The 22,068-nt window shown below is 58.6% G+C and overlaps 1 protein-coding gene across 1 annotated transcript; it reads right to left on the bottom strand.

Moving 5' to 3' along the window:
• Positions 1–4,945: 4,945 nt before the first annotated feature.
• Positions 4,946–21,150, bottom strand: EFHD2 (EF-hand domain family member D2). The gene is made up of 4 exons (XM_021683462.1): positions 20,766–21,150; positions 8,670–8,817; positions 7,650–7,784; positions 4,946–6,510 (listed from the first exon to the last, which is right to left on the bottom strand). The coding sequence occupies exons 1-4, from the start codon at positions 21,074–21,076 to the stop codon at positions 6,379–6,381; spliced, it is 726 nt and encodes a 241-aa protein (XP_021539137.1). The 5' UTR covers positions 21,077–21,150; the 3' UTR covers positions 4,946–6,378.
• Between the last annotated feature and the right edge of the window lie 918 nt (positions 21,151–22,068).

The following is a 22,068-nucleotide window of genomic DNA, read 5'->3' as shown; positions in this document are numbered from 1 at the left end:
ACACAGTGGGGCAGCACCCGAGCCAGGGTCTGAAGTCAGGACTTCTGACAACGGGCTGGGGTTCATCCTACGGTGATACACTGTTTCCTTCTCTCTCTTCCTCTCCTCTTTCTCCTTCATTCGACTAATATTTTCTGGTCTTGGGGTGCCCCCTGCCTTCCTGCCCCAGATGGAGGCTGAGGTCCAGGCAGCCCCTGGAAGGTGCCCAGTTGGCCAAATTCCTCCCCAGAGCCAACCCACTTATCTCCCTGCAAAGTCCTCTTCTCCCTGTCTCTAAAATGGGTGCATAGGACCAGATGCATCCCAGGCTCCTGTCCGTCCCAAGACTCCATGACTTGAATGTCAGGGTCAAGCGGCAGATCTGGGTTTGCGGTGGGGTTTGTGGTGGGTCCAAAGCTCTGCGTGTCCAGAATTTCCATCCAGAGCCCTGGCAGTTTGGGGTCAGCCCGTCCGTTGTAGGGCCTTGTAGTAAGCCATTTGAGCCAAGGCCTGCCTTTGGCCGGCCCAGTTAGATTCTGCTCTCCCTCCCCTTTCTATTCATCTGATGCTCCTTGGAAGTCGTTTTTTGAACTGAGCCCACTGCCCACCTTAGGAATTATTTCCTAAAAGCAATTCAGAAAACTCTGCACTCTGCTGTTAACAGTGGGTATCTGAGGGTAGGGAAGGACTCTAACTTATGTAATTTATACAGCTTAGATTCTTTTTAAAAACAAGCATGCATTACTTTGGTAATATAAAAATCAAGAAAGTTTTGATAAAAAGAGACATAAAGACAGGGAGTGTAAGGGTATGGATAAGAGGGTCTGTCCTGCTGTGATGATCTCAAGCCCCAGGCCTGGGGTGTTGGGATCTCAGGCTGTGGGGAACTTTCTGTTGAATTCGAGGGGCCGGTCCTGCCAGCGGGGTCAGTGGCTACTGCCAATCCACCTCAGACCCAGAGCAGCTGGTGGCCAAGCTCTGCAAAGGGTCTGCCTGGCCTGCAGACTAATGTTGGACACGGAGATGTGGACCGAGCTCCGTGGCAGATCTTGGGGGCGACAGGGCTCAGGCAGCTGGAGAGAAGGCTCCTGGTTTCTAGCTCACTTAGGGACCTGGATCTTGGGCAAGCTCTTTGGGCCTAAGTTTCCCTCTCTCTCTTTTTTTAAGATTTTACTTATTTATTTGTCAGAAAGAGAGAGAGAGAGAGCACAAGCAGGGGGAGCAGCAGAGGGAGAGGGAGAAGCAGGCTCCCCCCTGAGCAGGGAGCCCGATGTGGGGCTCCATCCCAGGACCCTGGGGTCATGACCTGAGCCGAAGGCAGACGCTTCACTGACTGAGCCACCCAGGTGCCCATGGGCCTCAGTTTCTCTCGAGCAACCTGGGGAAATGATGAACCGGTCTTCTACGTGTGGAAGTTTGCTGGTTTCCCCTCGGACATACAGCAATCTCTCGGTGCCCACCTCAGTCCCGTGCACCTTCCCGTAGCTGCACGAGCACAGACAGACAGACAGACACGCACACCCACGCCTCCATATCCACAGACACACATGCACCAGCGTCGTACATAGGAAGCACCCCCTCATCTGTAACGCGTGCAGAGCCACGTGCCCCACATTCGAACCTGCACCCGAACATAGGGATAGCCGCAAACGCGCAGGGGCACGAGGAGTGAGGTCCCAGACGAAGAGTCTTTGCTTTTTTTCTTTTTCGGAACATCCCCAGAGAAACTGACCTTTTTTTTGGAGGGAAGTTGCTGGCTGCTTGGAGGCGGAGACAGCATCAGCTTTAGGGGACCTTCCTGGCTTGGAGGCTTGGGGAAAACCGAGGTCTCCTTCATCTGCTTCACATTCTGGAGACGGGATGTTGCGGGCTTTGCCTACTGCTGGGCCACACTCGTGAAGGAGGGAAAACCCAGAGCCATCGCTTCCTGGCTGTGTGACCTTGTGTTAATGGCTCAACCTCTCTGTGCTTCTGTGCCCTCATCAGTAAAATGGGGGTAAAAAATGGTACTGCTTCTTACTGCAGGGAGTGCCTGGCATTCGGCAAACTCCATGTAAGTGTTGGCTGCTCTTCTTGCTGTTGTCTGCTTCTTACGAGAAATCTTGAGTCTGGACATCGCTGGGCCCTTTGGCCTTCGTGGGCCCCTTCCTCCATCAAAAAATACTTAAAAAGCATGTTTTCTGACTGCATAGGTATAAAGACTAATATAATCTAAGCTGGTATAATGGACTAGAAGCCCGGATTGTATTCTTTTCCTGCTGATTTTATAAGAAACCGAAAGATTTTCGTGGGCCCTAAAGGTATTGTGGGCTCCACGCTGCGGCCACAGTGTGGATGGACCAGTCAGCCCTGGCCGTGACCCGTCCTTATGCCGAGATATGTGCGACTGAGTGACGGAGTGAGACTTCGGGGAATGTTCTGTGGATCACTGGAACCTTCTCTGGGCCCCAGAGGTGCCTCTAGCTGTGTCTTGGCGTGGCCAGGGAGAAAACTGTGTTCTCACTGGGAGCAACTGGGCGGAGGCGGGAGCTAGGGCCGGCCCCTGCTGACTTGGCCTTGATGCAGGGAGCCCTGGTCAGGGGATGCGGTTACGCCAGTGGTCCAGACTGCCCAAGTTACAGTGCTGACGTGTAGGGGCCTGACCTGATTTGCTGGCCTTGGTAGGTAATCAGAGCTAAAGAAGCGCCATGGGGTGCGGGTTGGGGGTTGTGAATATCTGCAGAGGGGAGCCCCGTGGAGTGGATTTCCTGGATTAACTTGTTTGAAGACTTGACTGTTTTGTTTGCCCAGTCTGTGGGGTGCTGACATACTGTGTACCAGAAGCCACCCATCCGTCCATCCGTCTATCCGTCCGTCCATCCATCCATCCCTTCCTCCCTCCCACATTCGCTGAGCATCTGCCATGCACACCTTGCGCTCGAGCTGGAGCTGCAGAGGTGAGACCCTGCTCAGCGCCGCTGGAGCTCCCTGATGGGCAGGGCAGTAAGCGTTCCTCTGAGTGTTCCGGGCCGAGGGCTGGGAGCCCTGAACGAGAAGAGGTTCGTTTGGGCTGGGAGCTCAGTGGGGTGCGGATTGAGAAAGGATTCCCTCTCGATAGATTCCATGTCCAAAATGAACTCGAGGACTTGAGGGTGTGAGAATGCTGGAATCCCCATCCTCATCCCCTTGAACTCTGTGCTTCCAGGATCCGGAGCAGAGCCTCTCAGGGCCTGGGCTGCAGAGTCTCCCAGATGCTCAGGGCCAGACTCTCCTGGAAAAATAATCAAGGGTGACTTGGCAGAGGCTGAGCTGCTGGAGGGGGGACCTCAGGAGAAGCGGTGCCAAGGTTGGGAGCGCGGGTTGGTGAGAGCCTGAGAAACAGGGCAGGTGACATTGACTGGGGCCCATAGTTTCTAATGGCTGGGACAGGACTCTCAGGTGGCATCTGTTTCTTGGGTGAGGGCCACTAAGGGGCCAGCAGGGGTGGGAGGGGGGAGAGGCTGAAAGTGTTTCTCCTTAGAACCAAATGGAAGTATTGGGGGTTCAGAGGAGGCCTGGGGGCTCACTGAGGTGTTTGGCAATGGGGACCCAGAGGATGGGGCCTTGGAGGGGATCAAGGAACTGTATACTTTTCCACTCTCAGGCTCTGAGTCACTCTGGGCCTCTTCATTCCGCAGCCTGATTCCTCTGCTGGAGTGGGGCCCTCGGGCAGGCCGAGGCTGAGGGCCCCCTCCTGGCTGAGACCTGTTGGTGTGGTGGAGGGTCCTGGTGTGGGACAGCTGGCTGGTGTCTCTCATATCCCGAGGGCCCGAGGTCCACATCCATCATGGGCCAGCTGGAAGGCGGGGCTCGAGAGTTCGAATTTTAGTCCTTCCCAGTCAGGGTCCTCTACCCCTTTGTTCTAAGACCCTCTGAGCTTGGACGTTAGGGGTTCTGATGTTCTTCCCTTGCGGAAGGGGTACCGAAAGACAATGCTGAACCTAACGTGTTGTGTTCATGATGGTGGCATCTTTGGCATTGGGCGGCTTGTGCCGGTGACCTTCCCCAGGAAACCCACTCCAAGGACAGGGCAGGTGAGGGAGCCTGGGGCTGCTGCAGTACCACCCACTTCCACCTGGGGGCAGCGATGCCCAGCCGAATCGCACACTCCCACACCCCAACTCAGGTTGCACCCAGTACCTGGAAACTGCAGGGCTGGGAAGACCCTAGAGACCCTAGCCCACCCTCACTTTGAACAGACCTGTGGGAGCCTGTGACCCAATAGGAGCCTGATCTGTCCAATGCCACATGGGGAGCACCCTGGGTCTTTCCTCATCATGCTACCACCCCAGCCTGTCTTGTGTGTGTGTGTGTGTGTGTGTTGGGGGGGCGGTGGAGGCTTGGGGTGTGTCTGCATGGGGGAGAATCTTGGGGTTCTCTTGGGTACATCTATCTAGAACACCCACAGTGGTGGCACCACTTCCAGTGCATGCCCTCATCTGAACTTGCCTGGCGGGTGAGCGGATGGGGAGGGGGACCGGCTGCGGGCTGCGGGCCTGGGTCTGCATTCTGTTCCCCCCCACCCCCCAGCCCCGTCTGTCTCCTCCCAGCCCGTGTGCCTCTGGGAGACTTTCTGGGAAACAAAACAGCACCCCTCATGGGCTGGTGGTGAGGATTACCTGAGTAAATATATGTAAAGCGCTTAGAGTAGCCCCTGGTGAGAGGGGTGGGCATCACGCTCAGCCTCCCCCCTTAGGAAAAGTCTCCTCCCGGGGCCTCTGACAGGACACGGGAGCCACCTGAATAAATGCTGCCCCAGCACCAGGTGGCCTCGTCCCCTTCCTCCCTCTCCCAGCCCCTCCCCTCCTCCACCAACCAACAAGAACCACACACACATAAGAATATAGACTTTTATCTTATTTTAGTTAAAAAAAATAATTGTACCACCAAATGAAGAAGTAGCTTTCTTTGTGGGAAGGTGAGAAGGGGGGCGGGGGGAAGCAATAAGCCAAAGAAAAAGAACTTTTTATATTCATCTGTATAAACATATCTGCTAAGGCAAACGCAATCCAGGGCTAAGGCTGCCGCACTAGGGTCAGTACCTCCTAATTTCTGCAGGTTCTAAGGCCAAAAAAATAAAACCTCTGCAAATCCAACAGGAGTTTTGTGGACTCTTGGGGCATCTTACTAAAATAAAGAGTTATCAGGTTTACAAAGCAGTGACGTCATGACACACACCGCAAGTTGCATAACCGTGGCCTCGAGGGCCACTCACTGGTTTGGACTGGGTGACGGGCACAGTTTCACGACACGGCAACGGACACGCACGCGCGGAAGGGAGCACACTGGGAGCTGCGTGGGACCAGGCTGGTGGCACAGGCTTGGCCGCCGCCCGTCTGCGGGTGGGCACAGGGAGGGCTGGGGTCCCCATGCTTCCTTGGGGGGGGGTGAAGGGACAGGTCCCGTCGCTAGTGACAAGACGGTGCCCATCACTTGGGGGAAGGATGGCGTGAAGGGGCCACGCAAGGCCCCTGCTCCCCACCGCCTGGTCCGTGCAAGCCACTTAAAGCACTTTTTGGACGCGTCCTGGAGAACGGAGCCGGGCGCCGGTTTCCTTCCCCGTGAAGGGGCCGATCCCTCCTCCCCACCCTGCTCTCTCCCAAGCCCCTGGGACCCTCGGGTGGTTCCAGGGAGACTGCAGAGTGGTCTTTCTGGCCCCGGAGCCTTCCCTGCCCATGATCCCTGGCACGGGCGGCAGAGCGTGGGCCCGTGAGGTAGATCAGCACAGCTGCCCCCTCCCCTGCCTGGCTGGGGCTTCCGTGTGGACATGGGGTGCCGGGGCCTGGGTCCCTCTGCCTAAACAGAAGCCCCCCTCCCCCCCCAGCAGAGAGAGGAGGCAGGGCTGGAGGAACAGTCGTCGGGGGTGGGGAGCCCCCGTGCCTCTGCTTAGCCCCTTCGGTCCTACTACAGAGCTGGAGCCCGCCACATTCCTGCCGTCTGTCCTCCCCGGACTGGGAAGCGGCTCGAGGGCCCCAGGGGCCACGCGGTCTGCAGGTTAAGGGCAGGGGCCGCTGGGCGGGGAGGAGGAGGAGAGTGTATGGAGGGCAGCGAGTCCCCCAGGCCCAGGAGCTGGGCTCGGAGCTGCGGCAGAGCTGGAAGGCAGGGGCGGCCAGGGGCGAGACACACACCGGGGTCGCCAGGGAGGGCTGGGCCAGGCAAGGAGCCAGCACAGGCGGCCGGGCCTCAGGAAGAGCGGGAGGAAGCGGGGGGCCGGGCCGCCTGGGACACCCCTCAGCTGGCTCCGTTCACAGACTTGGTAGGTTTTCCGTATGGTCCCTTCAGACAGAGCCCAGGATTCAGGCTCGGCCTCCAGTCTGCCCACCCCTGCTGGCTGGACTGGGCGCTGGGGCCGGGGCCAAGCGGTCAGGCCGCAGCTTCTTGCTACTTGAAGGTGGACTGCAGCTCCTTGAAGGCTGCCTTCCGCTGCTTCATCTCCTCCGCCTGCTTCTTCCTCTCCTCCTGCTCCGCCTTGATCTCCTCCTCGAAGCGGCTGGACACATTGATGGCCTGGACCTGCAGTGGAGTCGGGGTGATGGGGGTCAGGGCGGGAGGGGCGTCTGGGCCTCCACCGTGGGCTCTCGGGCCCTCGGTCCTGTGCCCTCCCCCTGCCAGCCCGCGGACCGCTCTGCCTCTCGCTAGCTCGGGCCCGGGGCCGGGGGCTTCACTGAGCCTCAGTTTCCCATTCAGAGCCTGAATAGCTCAATAACTGACTTGAGGATTCATTGAGGGGATTGGAAGCTAGAACATATATTTGGTGGTTGCTGCCTAGCGTGAGTCCCATAAGTGGGAGCTTCGATGTTGCTCTTTTATTTATTTATTTATTTGGGGGGGGGGTGGAGAGCACAAGTTGGAGGGAGAAGAAGAGGGAGAGGGAGAAGCAGACTCCCCACTGAGCAGGGAGCCGGACACAGGGCTCGATCCCAGGACCCCGAGATCATGACCTGAGCCGAAGGCAGATGCTTAACCGACTGGGGCGCCCAGGCGCCCCCTGAAGTTGCTATTCTTATCCTGCTTCCCGTCCTGGGAAGCCCAGATGCATACCAGGTCCCACTGATGAACCCTGGAACATCCCATCAACCCCAGAAGTCCAGAGGGAGGTGGGAGGCAGCCTTCAGAAGCAATGTTCTTAGTTAACATGGGGAGAGGGAGAAAGAAGGAAAAGCAGGTGCCCTGGGAGGTCAGAATCTAGGAGCTGTATTTGTCCCCTCCATCTAAGTGCGTGCGGCACCGGGAAGCTGCCAAGTACGTGGGCGCCTCTGGGCCCCATACTCTCTCCAGGCCGGGGCTGGTGGGGCTGGGGTCTCTGAGAGGCCCATGAGCCAGTGCCCTGTGTTTCTGGGCCTGCTCTGCCATCTCCCAGGCCCACCTTTCAAGGACTAGTCCTTCGGGGATAGTGGTTCTGTGGGCTAGAGAGAGAAAGGGGAAGCTGGGAGGGATCCCAGTCTGATGGAAGGGGACAGAAGCCAGGAGCGCTGTGGGCCTTGCCCAGGCCAGCCCTGGCATCAGTGCCCTGTCTCCTCTGTGCGGCCTCAGCAGGAACACGAAGGGTGAGCACTGACCCTGGAGCTAACTCAGGGTCCTGTCCTCCCCTCGGGCACCCTTGTCCTTGAGCACCCCCCACCCTGGGCTCCACACAGCCTCCGGTTCCTCACCTTGGCCTCAAAGAAGCTCTTGGCCCCCTTGACGCCCTCGGTGGAGACGTCGATCTCAGAGAGGCGGGCGAGCACGTGTAGCCCGCTGTCCTCCGGCAGCTCCCCAGCCGCTGCCTTGCGGAATATCAGGAGGAACTGCGGTCGGGAGAAAAGCACGTTGTCAGGGAGGGGCAAGGGGCCAGAGGTCTGGGCTCTCTCCTGCCATGCTCTGGGCCTCGGTGTGCCCGTCTGTACAATGGGAGGCAAGGTGACCCATCTCCCGCTCTCCCAGGATCTGGGGCTGCCACAGGCCTGTGTGCCCATGATCAGCTCCCCGGAAGAGCCCCAACCTACCTCGTATCTTTGTCTCCACTGTTCCCCCAACCAATTTACTGAGTCCTCAAGGTATAGGATTGTGCCCATTTTACAGACTGTGGAAGACTCAGAGACAAGGAAAAAACCTGCCCCGAATCTCAGCAGCAGAAAGTGACGGACGAAGGGTCTGAACCCACATCCTGACTCCACACCATCATCGTGCACGGCCTGCACCTTCCTCCCTGGACGTGTCCTCCCCACCGCCTTTCCCTTGCTCTGTCTCCTCTAGGCTTCTTGCTGGTTCGCTGTCATTCACCGGAGGCTGCCTGGGGTCCACTACTGTGTTTTCTGGCTATGAGCCTCCAATTCCTCCTCCTTGGAACAGGCTTGCTCATGGCTTCTGCTCCAGAGTGAGGACGGACCGAGACCCCGAGTGTGAAGTCACCCAGCACAGAGCCTGGCCCCTCTTGGACGCAGTGCATGTCACTCCCTCCGCCCCGTCCCCCCGTCTCCTGGGTCACAGCACCCTGCCATTTGCTCTCTGGGAATCTCCCCCTCTATACTCCGGGACCCTAGGAGCACAGGGCTTTCCTCTGGATTCCCAAAGTCCCCCGCCAGGGTCAGGTATACAGAAGTCATTCAGTAAGTGCTGACCATGTGAAGGAATGGACATCCTTCCCTCCTCACTCAAGGCAGTAGAGAGCCCCCCACGGGGAGCGGGCTCACCTCCCGGAAGCTGAGCTTGCTGTCAAAATCCTCATCCACCTCCTTGATCATGTTTTTCAGGCCCAGGTGGGTCTGCGGGGCTCCGAGTTTCTCCATCATCAGCTTCAGCTCCATCAGGTCAATGAAGCCGTCCCGGCCAGCGTCGTACCTGTGGGAGCAAAGGCAGAGGCTAAGGACATCCTGACACCCCACACCTGATGGGTCGGAGCACCACGGGCTGGACTGTGAGGAGCCTGTCACCCTGTTGCAGCTGGAAGGGACTTCGGTCCACGTGAAGTCCCGAGGCGTGGCTACTGCTTGGTTACCTCTGATGACGAGCAACTCCCCACATGGCCTGCGGCCTCTGCCATGTGGAACAGCGCTAACTTTTGGGCCAGTGAGATGCGTAAGGAAGCTGAAACCACAGCCTGCCTGTACTGAGTGGGACGGGAGCAGCAGGGAGAAAGAATTCACGACACCACAGGGTATGGCTTGCAGGGACGGGGCCGGGGGGGGGGGGGCGGCGACCCTGATGTTATCTCCAGGGCCAGCCTGGCATCCCTACCGGCCCCATCGCTCCCCTACTCCTGCCTCCACCCAGGAGAGAGGCAGAATGTAGCACATGTTACAGGGCAGGGCCTCAGGAGGGAGGCCCCCGGGGCGAGGTCCTCTTGCAGCTTGCTGGGAGGTGGCCCGGAGCAAATTCAGGGAACAGTTTGTGCAGGGTGTGCCAGCTGTGAGTGGGGAGGGGGGGTATGGCTGGAAAGGGCTGGGACGCTGATTAGGTGATAAATGTGTGTCTGCACACTGCAGGTCTGTTTTCTGCCACCAACAGCCCAGCAGACATGGGGACAGTGTGCGTGGGGTGGGGGGGGCTGTCTAAATGTCGCTCTCGCGGGCCTCCTTGCGGTAAGAGCTTGGGTCAGAGATGGCCTCCGGGCCGTTCCCCCAGCTGGGGAGGTGCTGTGCCGCAGAGCTCATCATATCAGAGCGGATGTGGGCCCTCTTATCAGGCTAACCAAACACCTGCCCTGACTGCCTCTTGGTTGGGGGTGGGAAGCGTGCTCTCAGGGCTAAAATGGGCTTTCTGAGCCGAGAGAAGCCTGCGTAGCCCCAGGCCTCAAGCTTCCTGGGTGTGTTGGTGACAACAGAGCGACACAGAGGGGCTGAGCTGCAGAAACCCGTGGCCTGGTCTTGGCGTTCCTGCATGAACACACACCTCGTTTCTGTGCCTTCCTCAGGGCTCCCCAGATCCCTTCCCCCAGCCCTATTATATGTAAGCTCAGCATGACCTTGAGCAACTAATAGAAACCACTTTTTGAAATCTTTCTTTGTGCCAGGGAACTTTACATATTTTGTTGTACTTAATCCCTGTAATAACCTTATATAATGGAGGCTCAGAGAGGTTAAGTGACCTGCCCAAGGTCACAGAGCAGTAAAGGAAGGGGGCGGAAGCCCAGCTCCTCAGCCTGCGCACCTGCTCTGTGTCAGCCCGCTTCCAGGGGTCCTGGTGGGGCCCGCAGCACGGAGCCGTCTGCCCGGAGCACTGAGCAGTTGGTGCGAGGGGTATAAATAGTTCACAAACGAGTCAGTGGTTGGAAGTGACGGCCCGGGGCAGCACGGGGAAGACGGGGTTCTGGGAACCCTGCAGTGACCATGGTCCTGAAGCCTTTTTCCCCGCAGGGCTGGGGGCGAGGGGGAAGGGAGACAGGGCAGATGGGCAGATGGGCAGATGGGCCAGAGGTCCCCAGGGGCAGTGCCATGGCTGGGGTGGGAGCCGGCGTGAGAGGGGGTGGGAGAAGGCTGTGGGCCTCGGGAGGGCCAGGCAGGCCTACGATCCCATGCTCCAGGCTCCCCTTCAAGCTGGAGGGGCCCTGGGGTGGGGGGGCATGGCAGAGGCCCCTCCTTCCCCCTTTGGAGTCTGGGAAGGGGGCTGGGCGGCTGCGGCGTGACCCCGAGTGACAGGTCGTGGAGTGGAGAGCAGCCTGGTGAGGAGGCTGCCCTTCAGGGAAGCCCCGCTGCCATGTCAGGGCTGGCACAGACCGCCTGGGTTCTGGGAGACCCTGCCCCGTGAGCCTCCAGCCGAGGTGTGACGGTGACGCTCTCGCAGGGTCGGCGTGAGGACTGACCGAGCTCCTGCACGGCCCGCACTTAGCCCCGTGCCCCGCACACGGAGCGGGCTCCAGAAGTGGAGTGTGGCCATCACTAGAGTGAGATCTAGTTGCCTCTCGGAAGCTCCTACTGTGTGCCAGGCAGTTTTTTCTTTACAACTTCTGTGCTCAGCAATCCTGGGAGGATTATTTCCCCATGTGACTGACCAGGGAACAAGGATAGTAGGGGTGAGGGCGCTGGCCTGCTGACCAGCTCGCCAGGGACTCACCCCCCCCCCATCCCTGGGGTTCCCACACTCTACTCCGCTGTCCCACCTGCCTCTCCTGAGCCCCAGCTTTATTTACTGCTCACGTGTATGGGTTTCTTCCACAGCTGGGGGTGGCTCAGTTTCAGAGGAAGTGCAGATAAAGTGACCGAACTTGGACAGACTTTGGCTCCGTATTTGTTGGTCTCTGGCAACTCCCAGGCCTGGCTGGGCTGCAGCTTTATCTGCGGCTTGAACCCGCTGCCTGCATCAATCAAAAGTCAATCAATTACCGGGTCTGGGCTCTCTCCTGGGCGGGCTCTGGTCCCCACGGGGACAGTGCAGGGGCTGGTCACAGTGCCAGCAGATCAGTTGCCAAGGGGAGTCGACAGAGGTCAGGAAGAGGCCAGGTGCTGGGGTGGGAGTTGGGTCCCCCAAAGGAGGAGACACTGCAGGGGCAGGAGGCCATTCCCACAAGGCTCCTGGGGAGCAAGCATCTACTCTGTGCCCCGGGCTCGGGGCCACTGGATCAGCCAAGTCCCTAGGGTGACTGAAGATGACCCTGAAGGTTCTGTCATATCAGCTCTGCTGAGACTGACTGGGGTCCAAACCCCAGATCTGCCACTTGGCTGGCTGGCTGATCCTGGTCAAGTCACCTAAGCCCACAGACCCCAGTGTCCCCATTTACATCGTGGGGATCAAAGGACCCATCTCAGGACGGAGGCAAAGATTAAAAGAGACAAGCCACATCAGTTCCTAGCACAGAGCCTGGCCCACAGTAAGCACTTAATGGGCACACATGGACAATAACGCCAACTGTAATAATAATAATAAATAGAAGCATTATTATCACTACCTACCTTTAGGATTAAAGATTAAATGAGATGATGAACATAAAATGCCTGGTACATAACGGGTGCTTAAAGCCTGCTAATTTCTTTATAATCGTGGCCACTGAGCACTTGGTGTGTGCCACACAGTACGTTAAGTACTTGGCACATAGAACGTAAAATGGTGCTGATTAAGAATGATGATGGTAAAAAACACAAGGGCCTCTCCCTTGGGCGCCAGTCCTGATGGAGCACGGCTGCGAGAAACGCTCGCTGTAGATTGGTCTGGAGGCGGGGGGCGGGGGGCAAGATGATCCAGCGCTGCCCCCCGGCATCTCCCCCTCCTCCGAGGCTCCCACTACTTCCCCCACTGAGCCTGATTCAAAGACCTCACCACTTGGGGACGCAGAAAGACAGCAGGACAGAGCCTTTTGCTCTCTTGCTGGGCCGAGGGAGAGAGGAGCCTCAGCCCTGGATTACTCTGTCCCCTTCTCTCATGGGAAGGAAGTGACAAGGTAAGGGGGCGGGACTGTCACCGTGCCACGGGCAGTGGGTGACTGGCAACACAGGAGATGCCCCTGGCTGGGAGACCCTCTCATCCATCAGCTCTCTCCCTGAGCTGTAACTGAGGGTGCAGGTGGCTCAGGGGGACCAGGGAAAGCGAGTCAGTGCACAGGACCTGTCGGCATAGCCTGGTCTACCTGCTTTATGTTATGTGGTGGGGGGGGGGTACTGGGGCCCAGAGTAGGCAGCGACCAGCCTGGGGTCACACAGCCGGTGAACTGCAGGATCCCCAGAGCTGGAATGCTCCTTCTTCCTGCCTGTCTGCTTCCCTCTTCTTCCTGGTCCCATGGAGGGTCCTGAATTCTCAAGCCTGTAGGGCTGGGGGGCGCTGGGTTGAGAGCCTGGCCTGGGGCCTGCCTGGGAGGGCCAACTGCATCAAAACTCACAGGCTGGGAGCTCAGCACTTTTCTCCAGCACCGGAGGGAGGCTGTTGTACCTGGCACTGTGCCCACATTCCTACCCGCCTCCCCCTGAATAGTCCTCGACAGGCAGGGCTCGGCAGCTGCCCGCCCGGATGCCGGTGACAAAATCCCTCCCATCTGCCCTGGAGAGTGGAACAGCCGGCCACCACCCAGGCAGACTTTGCCCCTTTGGGCCGAGCACGTCCCACCCAGCTGGCTACTCCTCCCCCACCTTGGTTCTGATAAGCAGGAGTCGTGGGGGGTGGCCAGGGGCTGGCTCCTACCGTGTCCATATCAACACCCTGTTTCGTAACAGTATTATCCTTAGTGGCTACTCTTTGCTGAGCACTTATTATGCGCCAGGCACTATGCCAAGTATTCTGCATCAGACCCTCACAAGAACCCTGTGAAGCAGGCATAAATATCCCCATATGACAGATGAGGAGATGGAGGCTCGGGGAGGAAGTGACTTGGCAGAGGCCATAGCTGACAAGGACAAAGCTGGGATCTGGACCCAGACCTGCTGAAACACACATGCTTTTAACTCCTATGCTGTGTCCTGATGCCCACAGACCCTGTAGTAGAGATTCTCAGGTTGGGAGGGATATTGGAGGCCACTCGTTCAGCTGTCTGTGAAGGTCAGATTCCCAAGACAGTTTTCCTGCTTGTGTCTTGAATGCCTCTGAGCACAGGAAGCTCACTGCTTCACTTAAGGCAGCTCATGTTGGCTTTGGAATTATTAGAAGGTTGTTCCTCTTTTTTTTTCTTTACCATAGGGGTGGGGGATGGGTTAGCCTGGTGATGGGTATTAAGGAGGGCACGTTCTGTATGGGGCACTGGGTGTTATATGCAAACAATGAATCATGGAACACTACATCAAAAACTAATGATGTAATGTATGGTGATTAACATAACATACTAAAAAGAAAAAGAAATTAAAAAAAAAGAAGGTTGTTCCTCGTGAACGAGCCTCCCCACCTACCAGCCGTGCTGTGGAGTCTGATGGTAGAATGAGGAATTACCACAGCTGCTGCACAGGGCGGGCAAGGTTGGGGCACAGAGACGCCAATTCTGTCCCTTCTGCTTCCTCTCCCAGGCCTTTTCGGCTGGCCCCTCAGCCCATGGCGGGTCCCCAGGAGGAGAAACAGCTGGAGAGGGCAGTGTTTATGGACCAAGGATCCCCCCAGGCCCACCTGGCTTTGGTCTCGGCATTCACAGACCCGGTCCTTCCCCAGCCTGTCTACCCCCCCAGTGGCTCCTAGGCCTCGCTACTCTTTGTCCTATGAACTGGGAAGGCAGGTCCCTTGGGGCAGGAAAGTTCTGGACAAGAGAAAAATTCTGGCCTTGCTCGCTGTTGCAGCCAGCTTGGCCCTGCCCGCCTCCCTCTGCAGGTGGCCACCCACCACCCACATGCTCTGATAACTGCTCGCTCGACATGGCCCCTTGGGTCGTGCACGCCCCCAACCCCAGACTGTCTGACTCATGTGGGGGAAGCCCAGCCACTCACCACTTCCTCCAGTCCTATCTGCAGAATCGGACACTCGATCTGTTGCCATGTCAGCCAAGGAGAGGGTGTGCGTGTATGTGCGTGTGTGTGTGTGCATGCGTGTGGCTCACGGCTCTCCCACAGCTTTTCAGTGAGTCTAAGGATCAAGTGGGAGCCCCCCACAAGTTGGTGGCAATCAGCTGGGGGCTTGTCAGGGCTCGGGACCTCCCAGTCTTGGGTTCAACCGCCACATGCTGAGCACGAGGCCAGGAGGGCATCTCCCCGGGCCTGTAATGCCAGCGGCGGGCGTCCTGCCAACTCTGAATAATACTTATCATTACAACAGTGATTGCAAAGAACATTCACTGAGTGTCTAGTCCAACCTTGTGTTTATTATTTAACTTAATCTTCCCCTTACTGCCCAGACTGAGTAACCTGCCTTACCCAAAGGACGTCCTCAGGCAAGTGGGGGGAGACAGCTGTGGGTGGCCTGGTGCTTCGGACACTTGAGTGTTAAAATGCTGATTCCGATCCAGTAGACCCGGGATGGAGCCGCATTTCTAACAAGCACCTGGCTGCCGCTGCCGCCGCCCTCTTTGGGGCCCCTGGGAACCAGGGACTTGGGAGTCAGACAGACCCAAGTTCAAATGCTGTCCCCGCTCCTTACTAGCTGTGTGACGCTGGACAGGTCCCGTAACCTCTGGGAGACCCCGTGTTCTCATTTGTGACAAGAGTGATGATGAGCTCACAGGATGCCATAAAAGGATTAAATAAGAGACAAGGTGCCCGGGATGGGGTAGGTGGACAGCGTCCGCCTCCGTCACACGAGGGTCTCCACACAGCTCAGGAACCCCAGGCCTGGCTCCCTGCTAGCCGCACCCTGCTGGCATGGGATTCTTGCTTCTCTGCAGTCCTTGAAAAGCGGAAGTCAGCCAAGGAGAAGGCTGCTCAGCAGTCAGAGGGAACTCAGCTGCTGGAGGGAGTGGGGACTGTCCCTGCTGAGGTCTCAGAGCGGCTCTGCCTGGCCTCCTCCTCCTCCTCCGCCTGGGCTGGCCTTGCAAGAGGGCCTCCCCTGAGGCGGCAGGGCCCGGTCTCCCAGAGCCTGGACTCTCACAGCTGAAGCCTGGCCTTGGACCCAGAGGGTCCAGACCAGAGGAGAAGGCAGGAAGGTGCAAAGCCAAAGGGGAACCAAAAGTCCCCAGGCGGGGGAGGGGAGAGGTGACTCAGAATCAGAAGGGGAAGTAGGAAGAGCAGAGGGTGAGCACTGAGTTCGGGAAATCCTCCCTCCCCAGGGGTGTGGCATCATCTTCCCAGAAAGCCAGGCTCCTGGAGGCTGCAGGTGGAAGGACCCAACGTCTATATCCCCACAGAGGGCTTCCCCTCCTGAGGCTCTGAGAGCCCCCCCCCCAAGCCCCCCATCCATAAACACGGCCCTCTCTCCACCTCTGGAGCTCCCTGCAGGCCGACCTGCTTCTAATTCTGCCCCTGCCGCTTATTATAACCTTGGGTGCATGACTCAACCTCCTTGAGCCTCAATTTCTTTGTCTGGCCAATGGGGGTCATGATTTACCCACCTCACTGCGCTGCTGTGAGCAACTGGACCTGGGGGTCCCACTTAACGAGGAGAGGGTGTGGAGGCAGGGGGCTGGCTGAGGAGGATGCATCATCATGGCATCCCTTGTGAGTGCGTTCAGTCCTCAAGGTCGAGATAAAGAAATGGAAATTTCCACTTCTAGCCGCATGGGCCCATCCTCTCTACCCCCAGAGACCCCTCTATACCACTGCTTTTCATGAGACTTTAAGCTCCCCGAGGGCGGGAGCTTCCTTCTTCCCTTGATTCTCTAGAACTTGCACACAGCAGAAACTTAGTATGTGTTGGATAAATGATCAAATGGATAGACTTTATGTTTTTTCAAAAGCATCTATGTTTTTAACAGCCCACAGGCCGGACATGATGGTGGACACTTTACAAAGGGCCAGAACTCTTTAAACTGAATCCTCAGACTTAACCAGGGAAGGTCTTTAGCCCAGGGTGAGCCTGCAAAGCTGAACACTCTGCCTGGAGTCACCCGGCTGCCCCGCGGCAGACGTGAGCTGTCGTTTGCTCTTTCCTTTTTTCTTCCACCTGCCTTCCACGTAATTAAGTGATAATGAATTTGTTCCTCATTTTTGTTATTTATCAGAGCCATATGTAGCTGTCAACCAGAGTGCCTGTTCAGCAGGAGAAAAGGGGGGTTCTCATGCTGGCTCCCCAACCGTCGGGCCCAAAGCATGAGGCCTTGGCCAGCAGGGCAGCTCTGTAGGGGTAAGTGGAGGCAGCCAGGAGCGTCTGTGGAACACCCTTCGTGCCAGCCTAGAGGACCACCACCAGGCCCAGGGATGAGGGGACAGGAACTTCACAGTATACTTCCTCTGTGCTGAGCACTGGGTTAAGTACTTCACAACAGCTCTGTGAGGTGGGTACTATTACTCTGCCTGTTTTAGGGTGAGGAACTGAGGCCCAGAAGGTTTAAGGGCCTTGGGATTCAAACCCACAGACTCCAAACCCACAGACTGCTGCTCTTAATTACTGTGTCCTGCTGTCTTCCAGAAAGGATACTAGAGGAGCTTCTGTGAGGGACAGGGTCTGAGGAGACACGTGGGAGGAGGAGCAAATGGAGAAGAGCGAAGGGCAGAGGCATCCAGAAGGAGAGGGAAGCCTGCCTCTCTGACGCAAGGGGTCATGAGATATAGTGTCTGGGGACGAGGCTGGCCAAGCAGGGAACTAGGGCATCTTCCTCAGATTCCATGGCAGGTTCAGAATTACGTGGCTGCCGACCTCTCGGGCTGGGCTCAACTTACAAAACCCCACAGGGTCTCACACAGGCTGCTGCCAGCCCAGAGGTGGGCCCCCTTGAGGCTCTGTGGGTCACACCATTCCCCCTTTGGCTGGAAGTTTCCAGAGAGAGCCGTGAATGGATGGGCCGAGAGAGGTGGGGAGAGAGGTTAGAAGTGCTGGGGCTGCCTGAGGCCACCCAGGGAGGGAGGACTAAGAATCCAGGTTCCACGGAGGCCGGGCCTCCATGTGCCGGGCACGATGCCAGAGCTGTACGGGAGTCATCTCCTCCCAGCCCCACCTGAGAAGCGGGGACCACCATCCTCAGCTGTGCAGACAAGGACGCTCTGGTTTGGCCACTGAAAACTTCCCTGTGACCCCAAGCCAGTCACCACACTTTCTGGGTCTCAGTTGCCTTCTCTGTAAGATGGGGAGCAGGGCTGGAGGTCTCTCCCAGCTGGAACCTGCACGGCTGGATGGTGAGGTCAGTGACGGCGGACAGCCTGTCTTGCTTCCCTCAGTCCCCTTGGTTCTCCTTCTATCTCCCTCCTTGGGCAGGATCTGCTGATAGACACTAAACGGATGAACCAGAAGACCCTGGAAGGCAGTCTGTCATCCAGGCGGGTTCAGGACCCCTCAGAAATAAGGAGGCCATTGCTGAATACAGTCTGCTCCTTTTGCAGATGGGAATTAATTACTAAGTAATTCAGGGCAGAGCCGGGACAGAAGACCAGACTTTCTAGCTCCTGCCTTCCAAGGAAGGCCAGCTCCCAGTTCCCTAGGACCTCCCTCTCTCTTGTACTCTGCGCCGGTGAAGGCTGGGCTCCCCTCCTCCCTGGGAGGGAGCCGGAGACCAGGGTGGAAGTCTCTCAGCAGGGCCCTGCTTGGACCCAGGAGGTGGTGGCCCCACCAGGGCAGCAGAAGCAGAACAGGGGTTTTGTCCTCCCCGAGAGCCTGTGTGTTGGCTGTTCCCAGCTGGGGCTCGGCCGGGCTAGGCTCGGCTGGCACAGTGAAGCCTTGTTTCCTTGAATACAAAACCTGCAGCTTTCTATCCTCGCCAGGGCCCCGGCGGGCGGCACTTCCTTCCCTAGAAGTCCAGCTCCCCGGCCCCTTCCTGCCCCCACCCCCACCCCTTCCAAAGCAGCAAGCAGCAGTGGTGCCAAGAGGTGGCCCGCAGGGGAGTTGGAAGGCGTTCAGCTCCCCCCAAACTTCATCAGAGGAAACCTTGTCAAACTAACACCCCAAAAAGCCTCTCTAGAAGGTGAGTGTGCTCGCAAATGCGGCTTCCAGGCCATTCCTCTGGTCATGTGCCCCTTCTGATCAAGCTGCGGCCTCCCAAGTCCCTACCCATTCGGGGTGCATGGGTTCTCCCAAACAGCTCCATCTTTTTTTGGTGGGGTGTAGCAATGCTGAGGAAGCCCAAGAGAAGGAAGATTCTGGCAGAAAGACACGGGCCAATGGTGGGTCCGCGAGGTGGATAATCAGCCATGAACATGGGAAGGGGGTGTTGGAGAAGTGCGTTCTCCCATGTGGAGGCAGATGTCTGTGACGGAAAACCCCGAAGGGAGGAACACGGCTTTTGGAGTCACAGACCTGAGTTCAGATCCTGGTTCCATCATTTTCTGGCTGTGTGGTCTTGGCGAGTTATTTAACTTCTCTGTGCCCAGACCGCCCACCTGTGCCATGGTGATGATGACAGCTCTGAGTCATGGGGGTGCTGGGTGGGATCCGGGAGCTCCTTTGTACCTAGATACTATCAACGCCTAGACACTATCAATCACAGATGCATTTGAACAACCTCCCCTGCACTGCCTCCCCGACTCCGGGGTGGGGGTTGTGGGGTGGGCAGGCTCTACAGGAAGTTCCAGACAGTGAAGCTATCTATACCTAGCCCTGGGCTCAAGGAACTTTCCATCAGTTTGGGTTGGAGTCCTGGAAATCCTGCTCTCCTGATGGTGACAGTCTTTGGTGGGGAAAGAAACTTTAGGATTCCCAATAAAGACCCTGGAGTCAAAGAGGCAGGCTCCTCAGGGCCCAGGGACTTCCACACAGAGGCCCAGAGGAGCGTTAAGGACTCAGTTCCCCCGAGGCTGACCCTTGGGAAAGTATAGGGTTCCCAGCCATCCAGGTCTGGAAAACAAAACTCCCTTCCCCTGTGTGGGGGCCACAGGCAGAAGCAGAAGCGACGAGAAGTGGGAAAGAGCCTTTCTCAAGCTGTAGGGTTGCAAAACACCCCGCTCCTGGGCTTCCTGCTTGCTGCTTGGGTACACAGCCCCATCCTGCCCTGTCCTCCTGCCTCAGCCAAGGTGGGCCAGCGCCTCTCCACTCCAGACCATACCCCTGGGCTGTTCCCCCTCCAGGGGCCAGGGGCAAGGGGATGGGCAACAAGAAGTGTGGAAGGGTACTAAAGGGAAGGGGGCTGCGAGCTTTTACAAGCCCCCCCCAGCCCGCCCCCTGCACAACCGTGGTTGTGAAGAGTTTGGCTGTCCATCTCAGTCTCAACTGGGTGGACTCAGGGATGGACCAGAAGGGGACCATTTAGTCCCTTCACAGAGATTTTAAGTTTTTTTGGGGGGGTGGGCTGGGGCGGGGAGGGCTGAGCCACAGGCCTGGGGGTGTCTGTCCAACCTGCTAAGGGCACAGTGTATGGAATTACATAGAGGAAAAGGTAGGGGTGAGGGCAACCAGGCAAATTAGATAGGGAGGTGTGGGGTGTCAGGAACCCCATGTGGGAGGAAAGGGGGCACACAGTGGGGGAAGGCAGTGACTGCAAAGCTGCTGAGGGGGGAGGTTAGGGCAAGAGGAGGGAGGAACAGTGTGTGGAGGGAGGAGGGGACTCAGCCCTGAAGGGAGGATGGGTGGTACATACCTGCAGAGTGGGGGGCAGGGATGGAGGGATCCCTAGGAGACCACCGGAGGGTCAAGGATTGGGGTCCTGGCTAGCAGAGTGGATAGGGGTAGGGGTGGAAGGGTCTGGAGGGTCTTTGACCACAGTTTGCTAGCAGATGCTGAATAACTGAAGGGGGGGGGGGGTCTTTGCCCAGAACCTATGTTGAGGGGAATCTGAGATAAACAGAGGAAATGAAAAGACCCCAATAAAAAGAATGGGTACAACATGGGGTGCAGGGAATGGTAACCTTTGTTGAGGCGCTGGGGGTGTGTGTGGATGTTTTTGACCAGGGTGTTGGGTGTGGGGGTAGGGAATTCGAGTAGCTAGGGAGGGGGAAAGGGAGGCCACGGGGTCCTCAAATCTCAGGGTGCGTGAGTGTCTGGTGGGTGGCGAGGAAAGCTTCACTAACACAGGGGTCCGAGGCCAGAGCCCCAGAATCTTCAGACTCATGTGTATGGTGGTAGTGGGGGCTCGCGGGGACTCGGGGTTACCTGGAGGGGCCGCGCGGTCCTCCACACCGAGTGCGCGCGTATGGTGTACTGGCGGCCGCGTCACCGTGAGGAGGGGTCGCGTGTCAGGGGCTGGGGGTCGCCAGACTCACACGCGTGGTCTTGAAGCCTCGTGAAAGGGGACGCGGGGTCGCCAGCCCTGGTGTGTCGGGGTTCGGGGGCGCACGATTGGCCGCAGGGGTCCCGGGAGGCGCGGGGTTCGGGGGTTCGGGGCCCGAGGCCGGCGCGCGGGGTGGGTGGGGGGGCCGGGTCGGGCGGGCACTCACTGCTTGAACATCTTCTCCATGTCCTTGATCTGCTTCCTGGAGAACTCCTTGAACTCGGTGTAGGGGTTGAAGACGCGGCGGCTGGGCGACTGGGGCTCGCCGATGCCCTGGTTGAGGTCGGCGCGCCGCAGCAGCTTGGCGCTCAGCTCGCCGTCCGCGCTGCCCAGCGCCTCGGCCGCCTCGTCGGGCGCCCCGGCCGCCGCCGCCGCCGCCGCCCCGTTCAGCCCGGGCTGCTCCGGGGCCTCGGCGCCGCCCTCGTCCTCCATCTGCAGCCGCCGGTTCAGCTTGCTGGCCAGCTCGTCCGTGGCCATGGTGGCCCGCGCGGCGCTCGCCTGGGCCCGGCCCCTGCTCGCCGCGCGCCCGCACCGCCTCTGGCCGCGCTCTTCCTCTTCCTGACACTCCCCGGAGCCAGGCCCCGCCCCCGGGGGTGGGGCTTAGGCCCCGCGCGGGGCCCGCCCTCTGCTCGCCCCCGCCCCCGCGCCCGCGTCCGCCCCGCGCGGCCCGCGCGCACTGGGACTCCGCCGCTGGGGCTCGAGGGCGCGGGTGGGGGGCGCCCACCCCGCCGCCATCCCCCGCCGTAGGGCTGCGGGGCGGGGGGGTGGGCGTAAAAATCCACCCTCTCCTCGGTGCTCGATGTGGCCGCAGAGCGCCAGAGGTCCGGCTAGGGGCCGGGGACCGGGGCGGGAAGGAAAGGGATCCATCCCTTCAGTTTGGGTGTGGGTCAGGGCATCCGAGGGACGCCGCCCCCAACCTCTTGTCTGGAATCCCCACGCCCAGAAGTCGTAATCCGGAGTCTGTGACACCCTGTCGGTTGCCATGGAGACGACTCGATGTTAACCACCGGCGTTCTCAATGAGGGTTGCAGGGGTATAAAGGTAGATCCGGTGAGCGGGGACCCTCCGTTTAGATGTAACTGCGGCTGGAGCCGCAACAGCTTTTGGAAAGGGCTGGACCAGCAGTTGCGAGGGAGACGGGGCTGGGCCTCAGCCCCGAACGGTCTCGGTTCTCGGAGACAGGTGGAGAGCTAAAGCGGGGAAGGGGCTGGTCCTCACCCTTGGGCTAGCGCATCACATGGATGACTTGGCAGAATAGCTGCTGGGCCAAGGCTGTCCCCTGAGACTCCGCTTTAGGGGAACTGGCAGGGAGCTTTTGATGCTGCCATTTCGGTGAGGGCCCCAGAGCAGAGAGATCCTCTCCAAGGCTCCATGGGATGCGGCTTCGGGAAGAGGCCTGAGAGGATTTCCCTCTGTGGTCTGGTGTGTCACCTTAAAATTGCAACGCTGTGGCCGTCCAGTATCAACCA

This window comes from Neomonachus schauinslandi, chromosome 4, assembly GCF_002201575.2.
Source record: "Neomonachus schauinslandi chromosome 4, ASM220157v2, whole genome shotgun sequence".
NCBI lineage: Eukaryota > Metazoa > Chordata > Mammalia > Carnivora > Phocidae > Neomonachus > Neomonachus schauinslandi.
The sequence above is the reverse complement of the archived record's forward strand: the minus strand, read 5'-3'. Positions and strand labels throughout refer to the sequence as shown.